General features: G+C 34.1%; 1 protein-coding gene across 3 annotated transcripts in view; it reads left to right on the top strand.

The window, feature by feature from the left end:
* The window catches only part of tank (EI24 domain-containing protein tank), a 143208-nt gene that overhangs the window by 80850 nt on the left and 46842 nt on the right, over positions 1-15516 (top strand). For all 3 annotated transcript variants that reach the window (XM_090413031.1, XM_090413030.1, XM_090413029.1), the window contains exons 7-8: positions 4624-4743; positions 12905-13016. In XM_090413031.1, the coding sequence (XP_090269157.1) occupies positions 4624-4743; positions 12905-13016 (232 nt within the window). The remainder of the gene's footprint in view (positions 1-4623; positions 4744-12904; positions 13017-15516) is intronic.

The following is a 15516-nucleotide window of genomic DNA, read 5'->3' as shown; positions in this document are numbered from 1 at the left end:
TTATTTATGGTTCTCTAAAAGGTATGTCAAGGCTGTACAAGAAAAAAATTGAGCATACAGCTGGCTTTCATTTAGAACTTCATCTTCCTTATACCCAAGTGCTTATACTTATTCCAAACAGCTGCAAGATAACTATCAATGCTTCCAAAATACTTTACAAGAGCTACAAGCAGGAAACCTGCATTTTATTTAAATTGTAGCCAAGTCTTTGGTTTTCTTGCCAAGGCAATTAGTCATAATTTTTGCCCACTTCTTATACCCCTGTTGTATCTAGATGGCTATTGGATGATTACTCACAGAGAAAATCAATCTTCTGACTTCATACTGTAAAATGATATGGTGTTGATTGTAAACTAATATTCTTTTGTAAAACTCGATGTAGCTTAGAAATACCAAAGCGCTTCACATCGATTTTTACAGATTTCAAGTCTCTTGAGAATGTTACAAAAATAACCTTGTTTGTCTATATGTTTTATGCTAAATATTTTTGTAAATAACCCTATGGGAATTGTCTGTAATTACTGTTTTAACTGAAGTTTCTAGAATATCAAAAACAAGGCAATGATTTGCCATCGGAACTTTGTATAATAGCTATGTATAAGAGCACGAGAAAGTTGTTTACGATTAAGTGTGTGAGAAAGAACAGCAGAGCTTACTCACATGTGCGTTTCACATATACTCCTAACACCTTGGACAATACTTCCATAAGTTCTGCTATACTTTGCCTTTCTTCCTGGGTGCTGGCTATAATTTGGATGGCCCTTGGCAGTCTTTCTGTGGCAGTTTCCGGGACAATGTAGATTGAATCGCCTTTGGTAAACTCGAACCACTGTTGACTCCTTGAATTCCACACGTACATAGCACATTTTGGCGGTTATTAGAAATACATCGGATGGTAACAGCCTCGCCTGGATTCCCCCCACACCCACCTCTATGACATTCATGCCTCGACACGAACAAACTTGAGAGAGAGAGTGTGTGAGCCTAGAGCCCTTTTATCGCTCTGTTCATTCTTTATTCTGTAGCTATAACTCCCCGAATCTTCTGCGTACATGATGACATCACTTGGGCTACCTTTGTTTTTGGCAGCAATTTTCTATTTGTATAACCTTTTGAACTTTTGTTTTCATTGGGTCAACCATAATCCAGGCTAATCCCTTATTTTCCGTTACACATACATCGGTTTTTTTCTTTCAGCTTAATAGTTGAATACAGTAGTTCTAAAACATTACAATTTTTGATTTTTTTTCATGATTTAGAACCTATGTAAAAGCGATCATGGGAATTTGCATAACAATTTCTCATGAGAGATTTTACAATACTTGTCTTTCAATGCATATATAACTGATTCTGATGAATAAATTATAATTAGTTGGGGAGATTCCGATCAATCTCCCCAACTATTCTAAATGCTTAATACTCAATGCCTCCTCTATTCTTTCACCAAAGGGAGATTAGAATATTGTGTTAACTAGAACTAAAGATTTTGATGGTATTCTTCTAATTGTGAGGATTTGTGTGCAGGAATGACCCGTGCAAGTGACCTATGTCACTTGTTTGTGCTCTTACTCCACTGGTATCTCAACCCCATATCCTGGAAATTGGTGTTTGTTCAGCCTGTTACCAAGAAGGTGACAAATCACTTCTGTCAGACTTATTCCTAATCTCACTCACCAAATCTCTCTCTCTCTCCTTGCTAATGGAAGACCAAGATTTAGGCAGATTGATACAGCAAGTGTCTTAGAAGATCAAAATGTAAGAACTGGCAGTATTTGAGTCCTGACAGGAGGAAAATTTTTGATAGGAAGTTAGTAGTTATTCAAACTTTTCATATAGTACTATCATAGTATCCTATAAATCCTTGATACACATATATATATATATATATATATATATATATATATATATATATATATATATATATATATATATATATCAGGAATTTAAGTGCTTTTTGGATTATTATTTTTGGCAAAGCTCACCAATGAATTATTCAATGGTGAAACCTATAATAAATTGTTTTTTAAATAACATTTTAGGAAAATTGTGGTTAAATTTCTTTCGGAATCATTTGTCTAATTTTATCTACCTCAAAGTAATATTGAGGGAAATAACCTTCATATCTTGTTTCATTAATTGAAAAAGAATGATTCACAAAAGATTGAATGGAAAGTAAACACTAGATGACTATGAGTGCAACTTTAATTCAACAACATAATGAAAATTAGATCTTGAGTCAATGACCAAGAGGGAGATTTATTTCAGATTTCTTAAACTTTAATTTCAAAATGACATTGTCTATACTCAATGTTATACTGAGATTTAAATTGCAAATAAGATTCTTAATGCAAGCTATGTAACTCAGTTTCTAGTGATTCAGAAAATATAGTAGACATTCATTATCGCAAACATTACTAGCATTACTATAATGAACTAATGAACTATAACAATTTATGAAACAAGTTTCAGCATAAGAACCATTTCTTTTTTTAAACTTGCTATTACAAACAAAAGCTCAAAACCTACATGACCTTTAACTGAATATCCTAACAGGTGACACCAAACAGTAGACAAAGGATATGGCAGGCAATTGCACTTTGATTAGAAATTATTTATGAATACTATGAACCATACAAAAAAGAATTGAATGGAAATAGAACAAAAGAAATAGCAGAAAATTATACATTGACAACAGAACACAAAGGATATAAAAGTACACATCCAAACAATAATGGGCATCATAAGAATGAGGAAGAAGAAAAATCAATTATGAAAATACACCCTAAATATTTCACTTACCTAAAATTTTCATAATGTACTAAGTATGTGCAGAGTATCATTTAAAATCAGAAAAGTCGGTCTTTTGTGGATCATTCCTTTTCAATTATTGAAACAGGATAAGAAGATAATTCTCATGGTAAATGAGTTTGAATGGATTGCCAGGATGAGTTTGAGGAGTGGTTCCCATACTAACATTTATACATAGGTTTTGTATCTATAAATGTTAGTATGGGACTCCCACAATGAGTTTCCAGACTCCATGGAGATACTGTATTGTAATAATAATATTTGAGATTAATACAATTGATCAATGATTTGACAATTCTAAATTGAATATTTTCTAATTTTATGGTTAAAGAATCTTACAATGCGGTGTTACTCACATCATTGCCTTTCAGGAATGTGGAGAATCTCTTTGTAAATTGGAGAAGCAACTGGGGCTTCTGAACTAATGTCCATTCCTCTCCTTCCCTGTTAGTAGTCTGTTTGAATTAAAGAAATATTGCATATTGTGTCATATTTCTTTAATTTTCTTTTCTAAGAAAACAGTATCAGTTTATGCCAGCTGTGAATTGTTAGATCTGTTCAATTAGGATATTAATTGTGCTAGTAACTTCTCTTCCCTTTTTTTAAAGCAGACTGCAAGTTGACAAATGTTCATTACTTTTGTTCTCTCCTCTCTTTGTAAATTGGAAGTGACCAGTTAAAATTGACTGACTGCTGAAGTTTTTGGCTAGTTTTCATAAATGATGGTGACTAATTTAAGTTAATATATTTTGAAATTTATTTCTTTTGTCCCTGTGGGTTCACTACACTGATAATTTATAGTATGGAATATTCTAAACATAACTTATTATATAGTAATGTGATATCATATATATTGTTTATATTAATTAGATATTTAATAGTTGTATTTAAATTTATAGTTCTTAAAGTAGTGCACCATTAAGGATATGAATCTGGTATTTAACTAACTACTATAAACAAAAATTTTGATTATTAATATTTCTTAACTGAAAATTCTTTATGTTCAGCACCTTTTTGGATCCAAACTACATGATTGCTCTCTTTGAAAGTTGCAATGTTGAATATTAAAGTCCTTGTATGCTTTAGCTCACCAAAGTTGTATTCTATACTAACTTAAATCACACACAAATATACAAAGAAGATATATGAAAATCCTTGATGAGCATATACTGTGATAGTATGATGGTGCATAATGATTATGATATTACTTTCTTCCTCTCAACAGTTTCACTATATTAATTTACTGTCAGGTTTTATATTTCATTCTATTGTATTCAGATATCAGTTCATATTTACCTTGTCAGATCTTGCATTTTTCTTCTGTGGTACTATTAACTGCATTAGTCCACCTGGACTGGATCGTTTTTTTGATCTTCTACCTGCCATCCAGGTATTTAATTTATTTTGCTAACCTTAATGAGTTTCTGCAACTCAGTTCTCATTGATAGTGCCCTTTGATTGGAAAGACGTGGGTTCGAATCTCATGTAGAACATGAAGAACGAGCACTTTTCTGCTGTGAAGGTAAGTTAGCTGGTCTCAGCTTAGTTTGAATTGTTTGTGTGTCTGAATGCTATTTGGTTTAGCATAGTTGTAATTTGTGCTCTGAAATCCAGCAAAATATTAATGTGTTTATACTGTAAAGCACTTTTGAATAATCAAATCTAACTTATCATTACATTTAATTGCACTTGTTAATATAGCCAAGAATTCTCTTAGGTTTAATTCTACAGTATATCATAGAAATAAGTGGGAATAACTTTAATTTTATATACAAATTCTTTTACTGTTTAATGCTATTTATTGATTTGTTGCAGGATATAGCAGATGCCTCCTTTCCTCGCATTCGTGGGCGCACTCAACATTCATTTCCCATTAGTAAATGGTTGGCAGATCTATGTTTTAATAGTATAATTCAGATTTTTTTTTTAATACAGGTAACTTATATTTTTAAACTTTAGTAGTTTTAGTCCAAAAGATATCACTACTAATTAGAATGTTTCTAGATAAAATACGATATTTTTATTTAAAAAGAAACTAAAGATATGTAGATACTGAGAAGGTTAATTCTAGCCTAACACGGTCACTTCGTACAGTTGACTCATGATAAATTCATAATACTTTCTCACTGCTGAAAAGTCCTGACCAAAGTCCCAATAGGCACAATTGTTGCAAAAGAAAATTCTCTGTAGTAAATGATCCACTATAACAAATAATTTCTGTGCTCTGTTTGCTATAGTTGGAGGCAGTGGTAATACAGTATTATTAAAATGCATGTTACAAAATTTTGTCAAACGTTATAGTGGACTAGTATTGAAATTAATTGCAATTGTCAGCCTAGGTGGATGGATGAGCGCATCTACCCTCCAACTGTAACAGTCTGTGGGTTTTAATTCCACCATGGGCATGAATGCATGCCCATGGTGGTTTCTGTGGTTAAGCAGTTCTATAAGTAGTTTTCAGTATTGAGACCACATATTAATATAAAGAGTTTATTAAAAATAAACAATTAAAAAACCCAACACGTTTCATTCATCGTAAGACTTACATCATTAGGGTAATGGTATATAAAAGTTTAATGCAACAAAAGCTTATTGACAATTACACATATTGGATGTTTTTTTATAACTTTACAACTGTCAAATAATTGAGAAACCAGAATACAAATGATATATTCATTACAGTATGCATATTGGAACATTGCTAGTTGTTGCCGTGTTCTGTGGCTCACACGTGCTATATCTGAGGTCCGAGGCAGTTAAATTTTTTATGAAGGCAGACCATGCTTGATGTAAAATCAAACTTTATTGCACCATGTAGAGATCCTAATTTGTGCAGCTTCTTTAAATTTCCTTGTGAAACAGTTGTTATCATTATATGACATGTTTGTCTGTTGCCAGACTGCTTGGCCAGTAGTGGCTGTGTGAAATGCCAAGCCTGACTTGTGCTCCCTTCTTTTTTCGACATCTCTTACATGCTCAGACATGTGGATCTCTCCTGACCTTCCCATCTGGCCTACACAACAAATGCCACAAGAGCAACAAATCTCATAGACACCTGGTTTTTTCATCGGGTGATGTGGTGGTTTTGGTGGATGTAGGAATCTTGATATTTTTTGTAAAGGTAGAAGAGCTACTTTTATGTTGTACTTATGGAGCAATATAGCCAATTTGTCCATGGCATTTTTGATGTATAGCATTTTTTGAATTGTTTATTTTTAATAAACTCTTTATATTAATATGCGGCCTCAATGCCGAAAACTACCTACATGAATGTAAATGCCTTGGCAGATTTTCCTTTTAGATGTTTGTAGTGGCTTGAAAAAGTCACATTTCGTCAAGTTTCCAGAATATCTAACCCATAGCCCACCCATGGTACCGATGTAATATTTGGTTGACATTTAAGTAGATGGGATTTACACCAAAAAAAAAAAAAAAAGAACACTGTCAGCAAATTATGGTACATTGTTACTATAACAAAACTCAATGACTGGTTTTTCCTTTAATGTAGAATTTAACTTTTTAGTAGTTTGTTATAGTAAGTTACTACAATGGTTTTTGCTGTAGTGAGAGTTGACTGTAGGACTCTACAAAAAATTATTTGGGTGACTAATATATTTCAAAAGGATCACTTTAGGATTAAAACAAGACATCCACAATGCCTCTAAGGCATGTGGAGAACTGCCTGGGGCTTCTGACCTATTGTCCAGTCCTCATCTTCACGTGGTGTGCCCCATTATAGGTATTCACTGGGTACTATGAATGAGAATAGGCTAGCAGTTTGGTACTTAGATGACCAAATCGTACTCTGCTGGTTTAACCACCATACTGGCCTGCACATGCATACATGAATGCAAAGTGTCTGTTGAAGTCAAAATAATATAGAAAATATTATAGAAAAAATGGTTTGCATACAAATTGTATAATTTTGATATCACTGTGGCTTGTTGGACCTGTTAAACCAGAAATGCACTTGGTTATGCATTTCTTGGCACATGAGATTTCATGTTGTGTGGGGTACAGTTAACAAGGCCATGCTGTTTTCTTCAGGCAACCTGGAGCAAAGTTGAAAAGCCAAATACTGGAACACTTAGCATCTAGAAGAGGAAGAACAAATTCATCCTAAAAAACTGATCTGGAAAATTACCATCATCATCAAATTCCTGCCATGTACCCTCAAGGGGTGTACAGGATATGATAGTACTACATGAAAAATTTACATCATTACTAACTCGCTATCTACAATTTTCCACCAAATCAGTCAGTTACTTGTCAAGACTCCAACATTATCACATCTTATATTTCTATCGTCTAAGGCACTTTGTACCCTATCAAACCATCTATATCTTGGTCTTCCACTGGGTCGTTTTCCTGTCAACCTGGTGGAGAACACTTGTTTTGCTAATCTTTCATGGCCCATTCTGTTTAAGTGACCATACCACCTGAGATTAGCTCTGCTAACACATTCCTGGATGCTGACAATGTCAAGTTCTTTCCTAATACCCTCGTTTTTAATATGATATTGCCACTGATGCCATCTGTTCAAGCCTCTAATCTTTCTCGGGACTCTCATATCTGTGGTCTCTAGTCTTTGGTCAAGTGTTTTACTTCTGACCCAGCTCTCAGATCCATAAGTTAAAACTGGTTTGAACACTGTCTTGTATACAGCTAATTTAGTGTTCTGACTAATTTCTCTCTTATTCCATATGAATTTATTCAATTGACTTCCTACCATACCCGCTTTGTTGATTCTGTTGTCTATTTCCATATTTAATTTACCATCTTCACTAAAAATTGTGTCTAAGTAGCTGAAATGTTTTACTTGTTCCACTAGTTCTCCGCTCACAACGCAATTGACATTTTCAATGATTCTACCTATTTTCATTGCTTTTGTCTTTTTATTGCTGACCTTCATACCACATCTATTACAACAGTTATTCATTTCAGTCAGGGAATCTTGCAGACTTGTAGCAGATTTATTTAGAAGTATAACATTGTTTGCATAAAGCAAAGAGCTGACATTAACATTTCTAATTTTGATATCAAGTTTAATACCACTTTCCTTCATAATATGATCCATATAGATAATGAATAAAAGAGGGGATAATGTACATCCTTGTCTGACACCAGATTTAACATTAAACCATCTTCCTCTACTTCCTTCAATCCTAACTGCTGATTTACAACTCAAATAAAGACTAAGTATTGCTTCAATACGGGAGTGGTGAACCCGAGGTACCTGATGCTGGACCATATCTTATTTCATGTAATATACATCTGTTATGTTATCTATAGGATGGTCCCTACTCTTATTTCTTTCTATCCTTTTCTTCTTTCTTGTTCCTTCCCCCAATGCTATTAGAGTAATCGAGGGCTAGGGGTGATTCTTTCAATGTTTCTACTTTTTTCATCTCTTCATGCATAGAAGGCAATGGGGGAACCACTATGCTTCTACTTTTTCCCTAGTTTGGATGAGCAGTAAAGATTTTAAGACGAGTTGGGATGGAAAGAACACTGTTAAAGAATATTATGCAAAGAAAGACTAGATTTGTAGGACATCTTCTGAGAGGTTCTTCGGGACACCTGACAAGAACTATATTACAAGGGAAAGTTGAGGGGAAGAGAAGACGTGGAAGACCAACTAGAGAGTGGTTTAATGACATCGTGGAATGGACTGGTTTAAGAATGATGGAAGCGACAGGCAGAGAGAAATGGAGAAGAGCTGCTCATCTGCTGCAACCATCTTGCTAGAGGATGCTACCGAACAACGACGATTGCTTGATATAATGCCCTATTGACACCATATAACCGAAGCGTATTGAATAGCTTCTCTCTTGGCACTTTGTCATATGCCTTTTCCAAATCTACAAAACTTAAATACACATCTTTGTTATATTCCCATGATTTCTCGACTATTTGTCGTAAAGTGAAGATCTGATCCTGACAGCCTCTATTTGGCCTGAATCCAGCTTGTTCTTCACCAAGCTTTTCTTCCACAATTGTTCTCAACTGTTTCTCAAGTATACTAGCATAAATCTTACCAGGAACACTCAGTATTGAAATACCTCTGTAATTCTCGCATTCAGTTTTATTTCTCTTTTTATATATGGGTACTATGAGAGTTCTACTCCAATCCTTGGGAATTCGTCCTCTGTCCACGCCTTCTGAACTATGCAGTGCAGCCACTGTAAGACTTTTATACCACCATTCTTAAGCATTTCTGGTCTAATATCACTTGCTCCTGCTGCCTTTCCAAATTTCAAGCCTTTGATGGCTTTTTCTGCTTCAAGTATATATTCCTGACTGTATGCCTGTTCAGTGTTTTTTACCACTGTGCTATCACTGCTTGTTTCGTTTAGCAATTTTTTGAAGTAATTACTCCAATTATATCTTTTTCTCCTGTTTTATGTCACCTTTACCATCACTAATTCCATTTACAGCACTCTTTACTCCATTTCTAAGCTTCTTCAACAACCTCCAGAATATTTTGCCACCTTCTTGATATTTATTTTCTATGTTCTTGCCAAAGTCCTACCATGACTTTTGTTTAGCTAGTTTTACACAGTGTTCAGCTTTCTTACATTTGTCTCTGTATTCTCTAAGAGCACAAGCTGACTTATTTGGCAGGAACTTTTGATATGCTTTCTTCTTTTCCTTCACTGCCTCTTTAACTTCCTGTGTCCACCATGGAGTTCTGATTTTTCTATCCTTGCAGACAACCTCACCATATGCCTCTCTGGCTGAATCAGTCAAGGTTTTCTTCAAGGTTTGGTTCCTGTTCTCAAACTCCTTCATTTTTTTCTTCAATAATCTTTGTGTATTTTAGTCTACAGCTCACATCTGAGAGCTGCTCAACTTTTATTCTCTTTAAAACTTTCTTAAATATCATTTTTTTCGATATGAAATTCAGTTTTATCCTGCTCAAGACTAAATAGTGATCACTTCCTATTTCAAATACTCTGTACACTCTGGTGTCCTGCACCAGGGAGAAAACATCACTATCGACAATAACATAGTCAATGAGACTTTTCTTATTCCTTACCTCTTCTCTCCATGTGAATTTGTGCACATTTTTATGTCGGAACATGCTGTTAGTAGTAACCAGTCCATGTCCTGAGCTGAAATCCAACAGGTGTTTGCCATTATTATTAGCTTTGCTCTTTTCTCCAAATTTTCGCAAAATATTTTTGTATTTGTGACAATCACTTCCTACTCTGCTATTTAGATCTCCAACAAGGATCAACTTTTCCTTTTTCATTGTCACTAGCTTTCTCTAGAACCTCAAAAAATTCTTTCACTTCTACCTTAGTAGAACCTTCTGTGGGACCATGGACACAAATAAGTCTCATTGTCCAATTCCCCATTCGGAGATTTGCGCACATCACTCTACTTGAGTCTGCCTGCCAGCCATTCAAGAAGATTAGCCTTGTATTTAGTGTTGAATAATACTATGGCTACTCCTTCTTTTCCTTGATTGTCATTGCCTGAATATAACATTTTGTATTTATTGCTCAGAAAGATCTCACCAGTTTTTGTCTTTTTTGTTTCAGTCATCCGTATTATGTCGATCTGGTACTTATCTAATTCCTCAGCTAGCTCCATTTCTTTGCCATTCAGGTTTCTTATGTTGATAGTACCGATCTTTAACTTTAGTGATGTTGAGTTGGGGTGTGTTTTTAGGTTTTCCAGTAGCTCAATTTTTGCTGTTAGCCCTGGTTCCCTGGCAAAAACAACAGGGGCCTTGTTTATTCAGGCGACTCCCCAGCCGGCATGAAATTTTGTTATGTTGTACCATCATTTTGTATTTTGGTTTAAGTCAATAAGAATACAATTTGGTAGGCTAAATCCCAAATTGCCAACCCATCCTCGTTCGTTCAGTATCCAGGTAGATACCAAACAGGGTGCACCACGATAAGGTGAGGATTAGACATTAGGTCAGAAGCCCTGGTCGGTTCTCTGCATTCCTTTAAAGGCTTTGTAAAGGTCTCCTCTCAGTTATACATCTAGGGTTAAGTCTTCTCTCTGAATTGCCTTTCTGTATTTTGTTGAATCCCCCATCCCTGTTATGTTAGTAATTCCAAGAACCTAACCCTGGCATAAACAGTGGTGAGTCCCAATACTTAAGAGAACTTTTAATTTTTTCAGTAATTATTATACATTTATATATATAAAGATTATGTATACAATTATTTTAATAATTGAGAAAGAAATCTGATATTTTTCTTGACAGTTGTAGTTGTTTGGTGACACTCATGAGGAATGCTGTTCTAGAGGACAGGTAGATGGGATAAAACAATACCCATTCAAGGATATGTTTCAGCATTCTTGGAACAAAGAACTCTGACATACTGCAAAAAAAATTTAAATTTTTGAATTCCAGGTCATAAAATTGTGTATTCAGGTATTGAGACTTCTAATTAAAGAAATTATGGAAGTCAACAGATGTCATCAATGCAGAATCACATTAAAATATGATTAATCAGAACTTGATATTCTAGAATGTATGTGAACATAGCTAAGTTGCTATAATTAAACAGGACAGAAGAAAAAAATTCGAAGAACAAATGTTTTAATGGCAGGAAAGACCTCATAGGAAGGTTATGCTGTTAATATCAACTTAATGACTGTGTACGATCAAATAATATTAGACACCTGATGACTGGGGGGGGGGAAGCACTTTCACCCTCCAATCAGTAAGTCATATATTTAAATCTCATTGGATGGTTTGTGAAGCGGTAGGTAAATTTTATTGCCCAGTTCTTGGAGGCCTGAAGTGGCTTGAAAGAGGTCCATTTGTGGTCTACAGAAGTAGGATTTCAAGACTAAGCATTAGATCACTCATACTGCTTACCGAGCACAAAGTGGAGGAAATGATGGTTGTCTCAGTAGAACAATGACCATGGGAAGCCATGGTCATGATTATGCCAATCAAGATTCAGCTATGAATCTTGATTGGCATAATCCTTATTAGTTTATGATCTACTGGTAGGCTATCAGGTAGTGGAGAAGTTGACTATTCTCCATTATTTTGGAGAGGATTGAGGTTGATAGGTTGATTCTACTGAAGGACAGTAGACTTATCCCCCTTTCTTTGGAATTGACTGGATATATGCTTGCTTGCACATGTTGGGATCAGTGTTAGCTAGTTATAGAAGATTGTAGAGATGATATTGGATAGATGTTAGGTCTGGTATATGTGTAAGTACAACTTTAGGGATGCTGTTGGGACTAGAAGACTAGTGTCCAAGTTGTTTAGTATTCTTCCAATGTCTTTTTGCCAAAATTTATCATCGGAGGCATATAGTGCTCAGTTTCTGATATGGTAGGAAGCAATTTGCATTGATCATCTATGCAGGAAAGTAGAAATGTGATGCTGACAGGTCAGCTTTATGCATATGTGTTATATAAAGTAATGCCACCTAGATGAGTGGTTGAAGTGCAGGTTGAAGAAATTGCATCCTTTGAATGCTTTTGCATGGACCAAAAGACAGCTTCCTTTTGGACAGGAGTGAGTTTTCAGCTGTTGGTCTGAATCAGGTCAGATTTGGACCTTATAATTACCAACTTTCCTGAATGGGGTTCACATAATAAAATAGGGTTCATACTGTATGAGGAGTGGAACAAACCTGATCCAGAAACATTTGAGGTGTTGGTACAAACAAACAGTTTGTGGAAGTTAAGCTGTGAAAGTATAAATGAGCAGAATGCTTTACATATGTTATTTTTAATTCCTGGATTGCATTTCTGCTGCAGCCAACATCCATGATTTTGTTTTTGTTTATTTTTATAGTGTTTTTGTGTTTATTTTTACTTACAGAATTGTCACAAGGCTACAGAACCCTGAGGGAGTTTCCTGTTCATTTTATGTTGTCATTTTGGTGGTATTTCAGTTGCAGAATATGTGTATTATATATTTTTTATTTTATTTTTTTTTTAACTATAATCTAATTTTTATTTTCCTGTTTAATTTTTCTTTATTTTAGTTAAGTATTTGTAGTGTTTCATTTGTACTCCTAATGCAGATTTAGAGAATGTTAAATAATGACAGCATTTCCTTCAACATGGTAAATAGTGATTTTGTTTATGTAATTTATTTCAGACTAATTTAGTAAATCTTTTGCCATTAGGAGTTATGGCAAACCTAGTCAGCATTCTTCATTTGTCATTGTTATACTCAATGTATAGTTTTGAATACAAGTGGTATCATATGGGTAAGTTTAGCATTTCCTGTTTTTTATATATTCAAAACTGCTAACTTTAGTTTTTATTTTATTTTTAAAACACTTCTTTAGCTTGAAATATCACCACCTCATGTCAAATTCTTCTCTCTCCTAATTACATATCACAACTGTAATGATTGGTAAATCTAAATTCATTCAACAGTGCATTTAATTTCCTGGATTGACTTATTTTTAATTATGACCTACTGTGTTTTAGTTGTATTATAGCGAACAAATGGAATAGAATGCAATTGGCATCCAATAACTGATCTCTCTCAAATTTTTTTTTACCAACTAGAATATCAGATGATCATAAATGCTTAAAACATTTCCTTTTTGTCTTTTTTTTTTCCCTACATAAATATAATCTTAATGTAGAAGTTAAGTGAAATCGTAATATGATTAGATTTCTTCCAGAGAGTCCCATTTCATCCCAATCAGTACCAAAAACAAGTTCATGTTTTTAGTATTGATTTCATTGATGTAGTCTTCACTGTTGATTGCATTTTTTTATTTTTATTTATTTTTGAGATTTGAACAGAAATGAGTAAGAAATGGGTAAGAAATGAGTCCCAGTCATATAGAAATGTTTTGAGAAAATCTGGAGAAAAGTACAAATAAATGGTATCTGCTGAATTTCTCTTAAAGACATGGACTAATCATTACTAACACCATGTTGCAGTATAATGATATGCACAAATTCATATGGGGAGAAAACAAAAATGCCTCATTGACAGTTATTGTTGATGGTGATATCTTCACGCTGGTTCAGGATAACAAGAATATTCAAAATTTGAAATAGAGAGGGAGGAAAGTACATCAAAGACATATCCTGTTTTTCATAGCCAGAGAATAAATTCATATCTTTTAGTAAGGCAATAGTGGTAGCCTAATCAGTAATTTAACTTCTGACAGGAGAAATGGTCCTTAAACAGCCAGAATTCTTGTTTTGTCTCTTGATATTTGCATACCAAATTTTAGCCGTTATATTTAAAAAGTATTGATCTTTGTAGTTCATCCTAACTTCTTGGTATGATTATCTGGTCATCTGCAAACAAAGGGTATTAATGCTAGTTTTATATTTTTCTTCTATTTCTTTACTATTTCATCTATATAGATATTAAATAAGAGTGGTGACATTGGGCATCCTTGATGTTCCCACCTGTTTATTGATTTCCATTCTGTAACTTTTTCATTCTTACAGCTTTTCTGTTTTGATACATGTTCGATATTGCAGCAAGCATCTGATTTGGGATGTTTGGATTTTTGAGTATGGTCCACAATTTGTTCCTTAAGACTGTGAAACGCTTTCTGATAAACTACACATGCTATATGTGTTTCTATATTCAATTTATAATGTTTTTCGATTAAGATTTTTAATGTAAAAGCTGGATCAGTGCACAGTCATCTTTTTCTGAAGCCATTTTGTTCTTCACAAAGTTTATCTTCATATGATTTAAGTTTTGAAGTTAATATTCATGCAGATAACTTATAACAAGTGTTTAGGAGACATATTTCTCTATAGTTTTTACAGTTGCAGTTATTGCCTTTTTTATATATTGGAATGATAATTGTCTTATTCCAACTTTCTGGGATTTTTCCTTGCTGCCAGATATTGTTAAATAATTTTGAAAGTCATGTGATGAATAGGATGTCTGCATATTTAGTGAGTTCTATATTTATTCCATCTTCTCTAGGGTATTTTCCTGGTTTGCTTTGCTGTATTGCTTGTTAGATCTCTTGTAATGTTATTTCTTCCACTGAATAATTAGTAGTTTGCATTATATCAGTTTTTGATTCATTACTCTCTTGCCATAAGTTTCGGAAGAAGTCCAGTCAGGTTTTCTCTGATTATTTCAAGTTTCACTTTTCCTTTAACCTCCTTATTCATATTTCTTAGAATTTTGTATTTATTTGGCCTCTTTCAAATTTTGCTATGAAGTTATCCTATGTTTCTCTGTTCTTTTTTTTTTTTTTTTTTTTCCCTCTGGCATGATTTTTTTTTGCTTTGATCCTTTGTGTTTATCCATTGTTTATATTCTTCTTTCTTGTCTTTGATTATTGCTTCAATGTTTTCATCCCAATTTCTTATTCCCTTTCTCCTCTTCCATTTAGTTTTTGTTTCAAGACATTCTGTTGCTGCATTTATTCATTTATATTTTTTAAATTATTCCATCCTATCTCCACACCCAGAGGCAGATATATAGCACTTTGATCCTTTATAAAGGAGCATAGCTTTGTAAAGATGAAGTAGAGATGTTTAAAAATATCGAAAGAACTTGATACAAATGCTGCTGTAAGATTGGATGGTAGTTAGGGGAATGGATGTACATGATATTTCTGGATTTTGCCAGACAGGATTCCACATTGAAGGTTGATTAGAGCAATTCACAGGGGTGAGTATGCAGATAGTCTTGTTTTGCAGATAGGAGAGATGACTGACAGGTGAGTGTAATGTATGGAGGTGCTGAGTCTAACAGGAGGAAGAGTG

Source organism: Typopeltis vanoorti, chromosome 23 (genome assembly GCF_054136105.1).
Source record: "Typopeltis vanoorti isolate ZY-2024b chromosome 23, IOZ_Tvanoo_1.0, whole genome shotgun sequence".
Lineage (NCBI taxonomy): Eukaryota > Metazoa > Arthropoda > Arachnida > Uropygi > Thelyphonidae > Typopeltis > Typopeltis vanoorti.
Note: the sequence above shows the minus strand (reverse complement) of the source record. Positions and strands in the feature narration are given on the sequence as shown.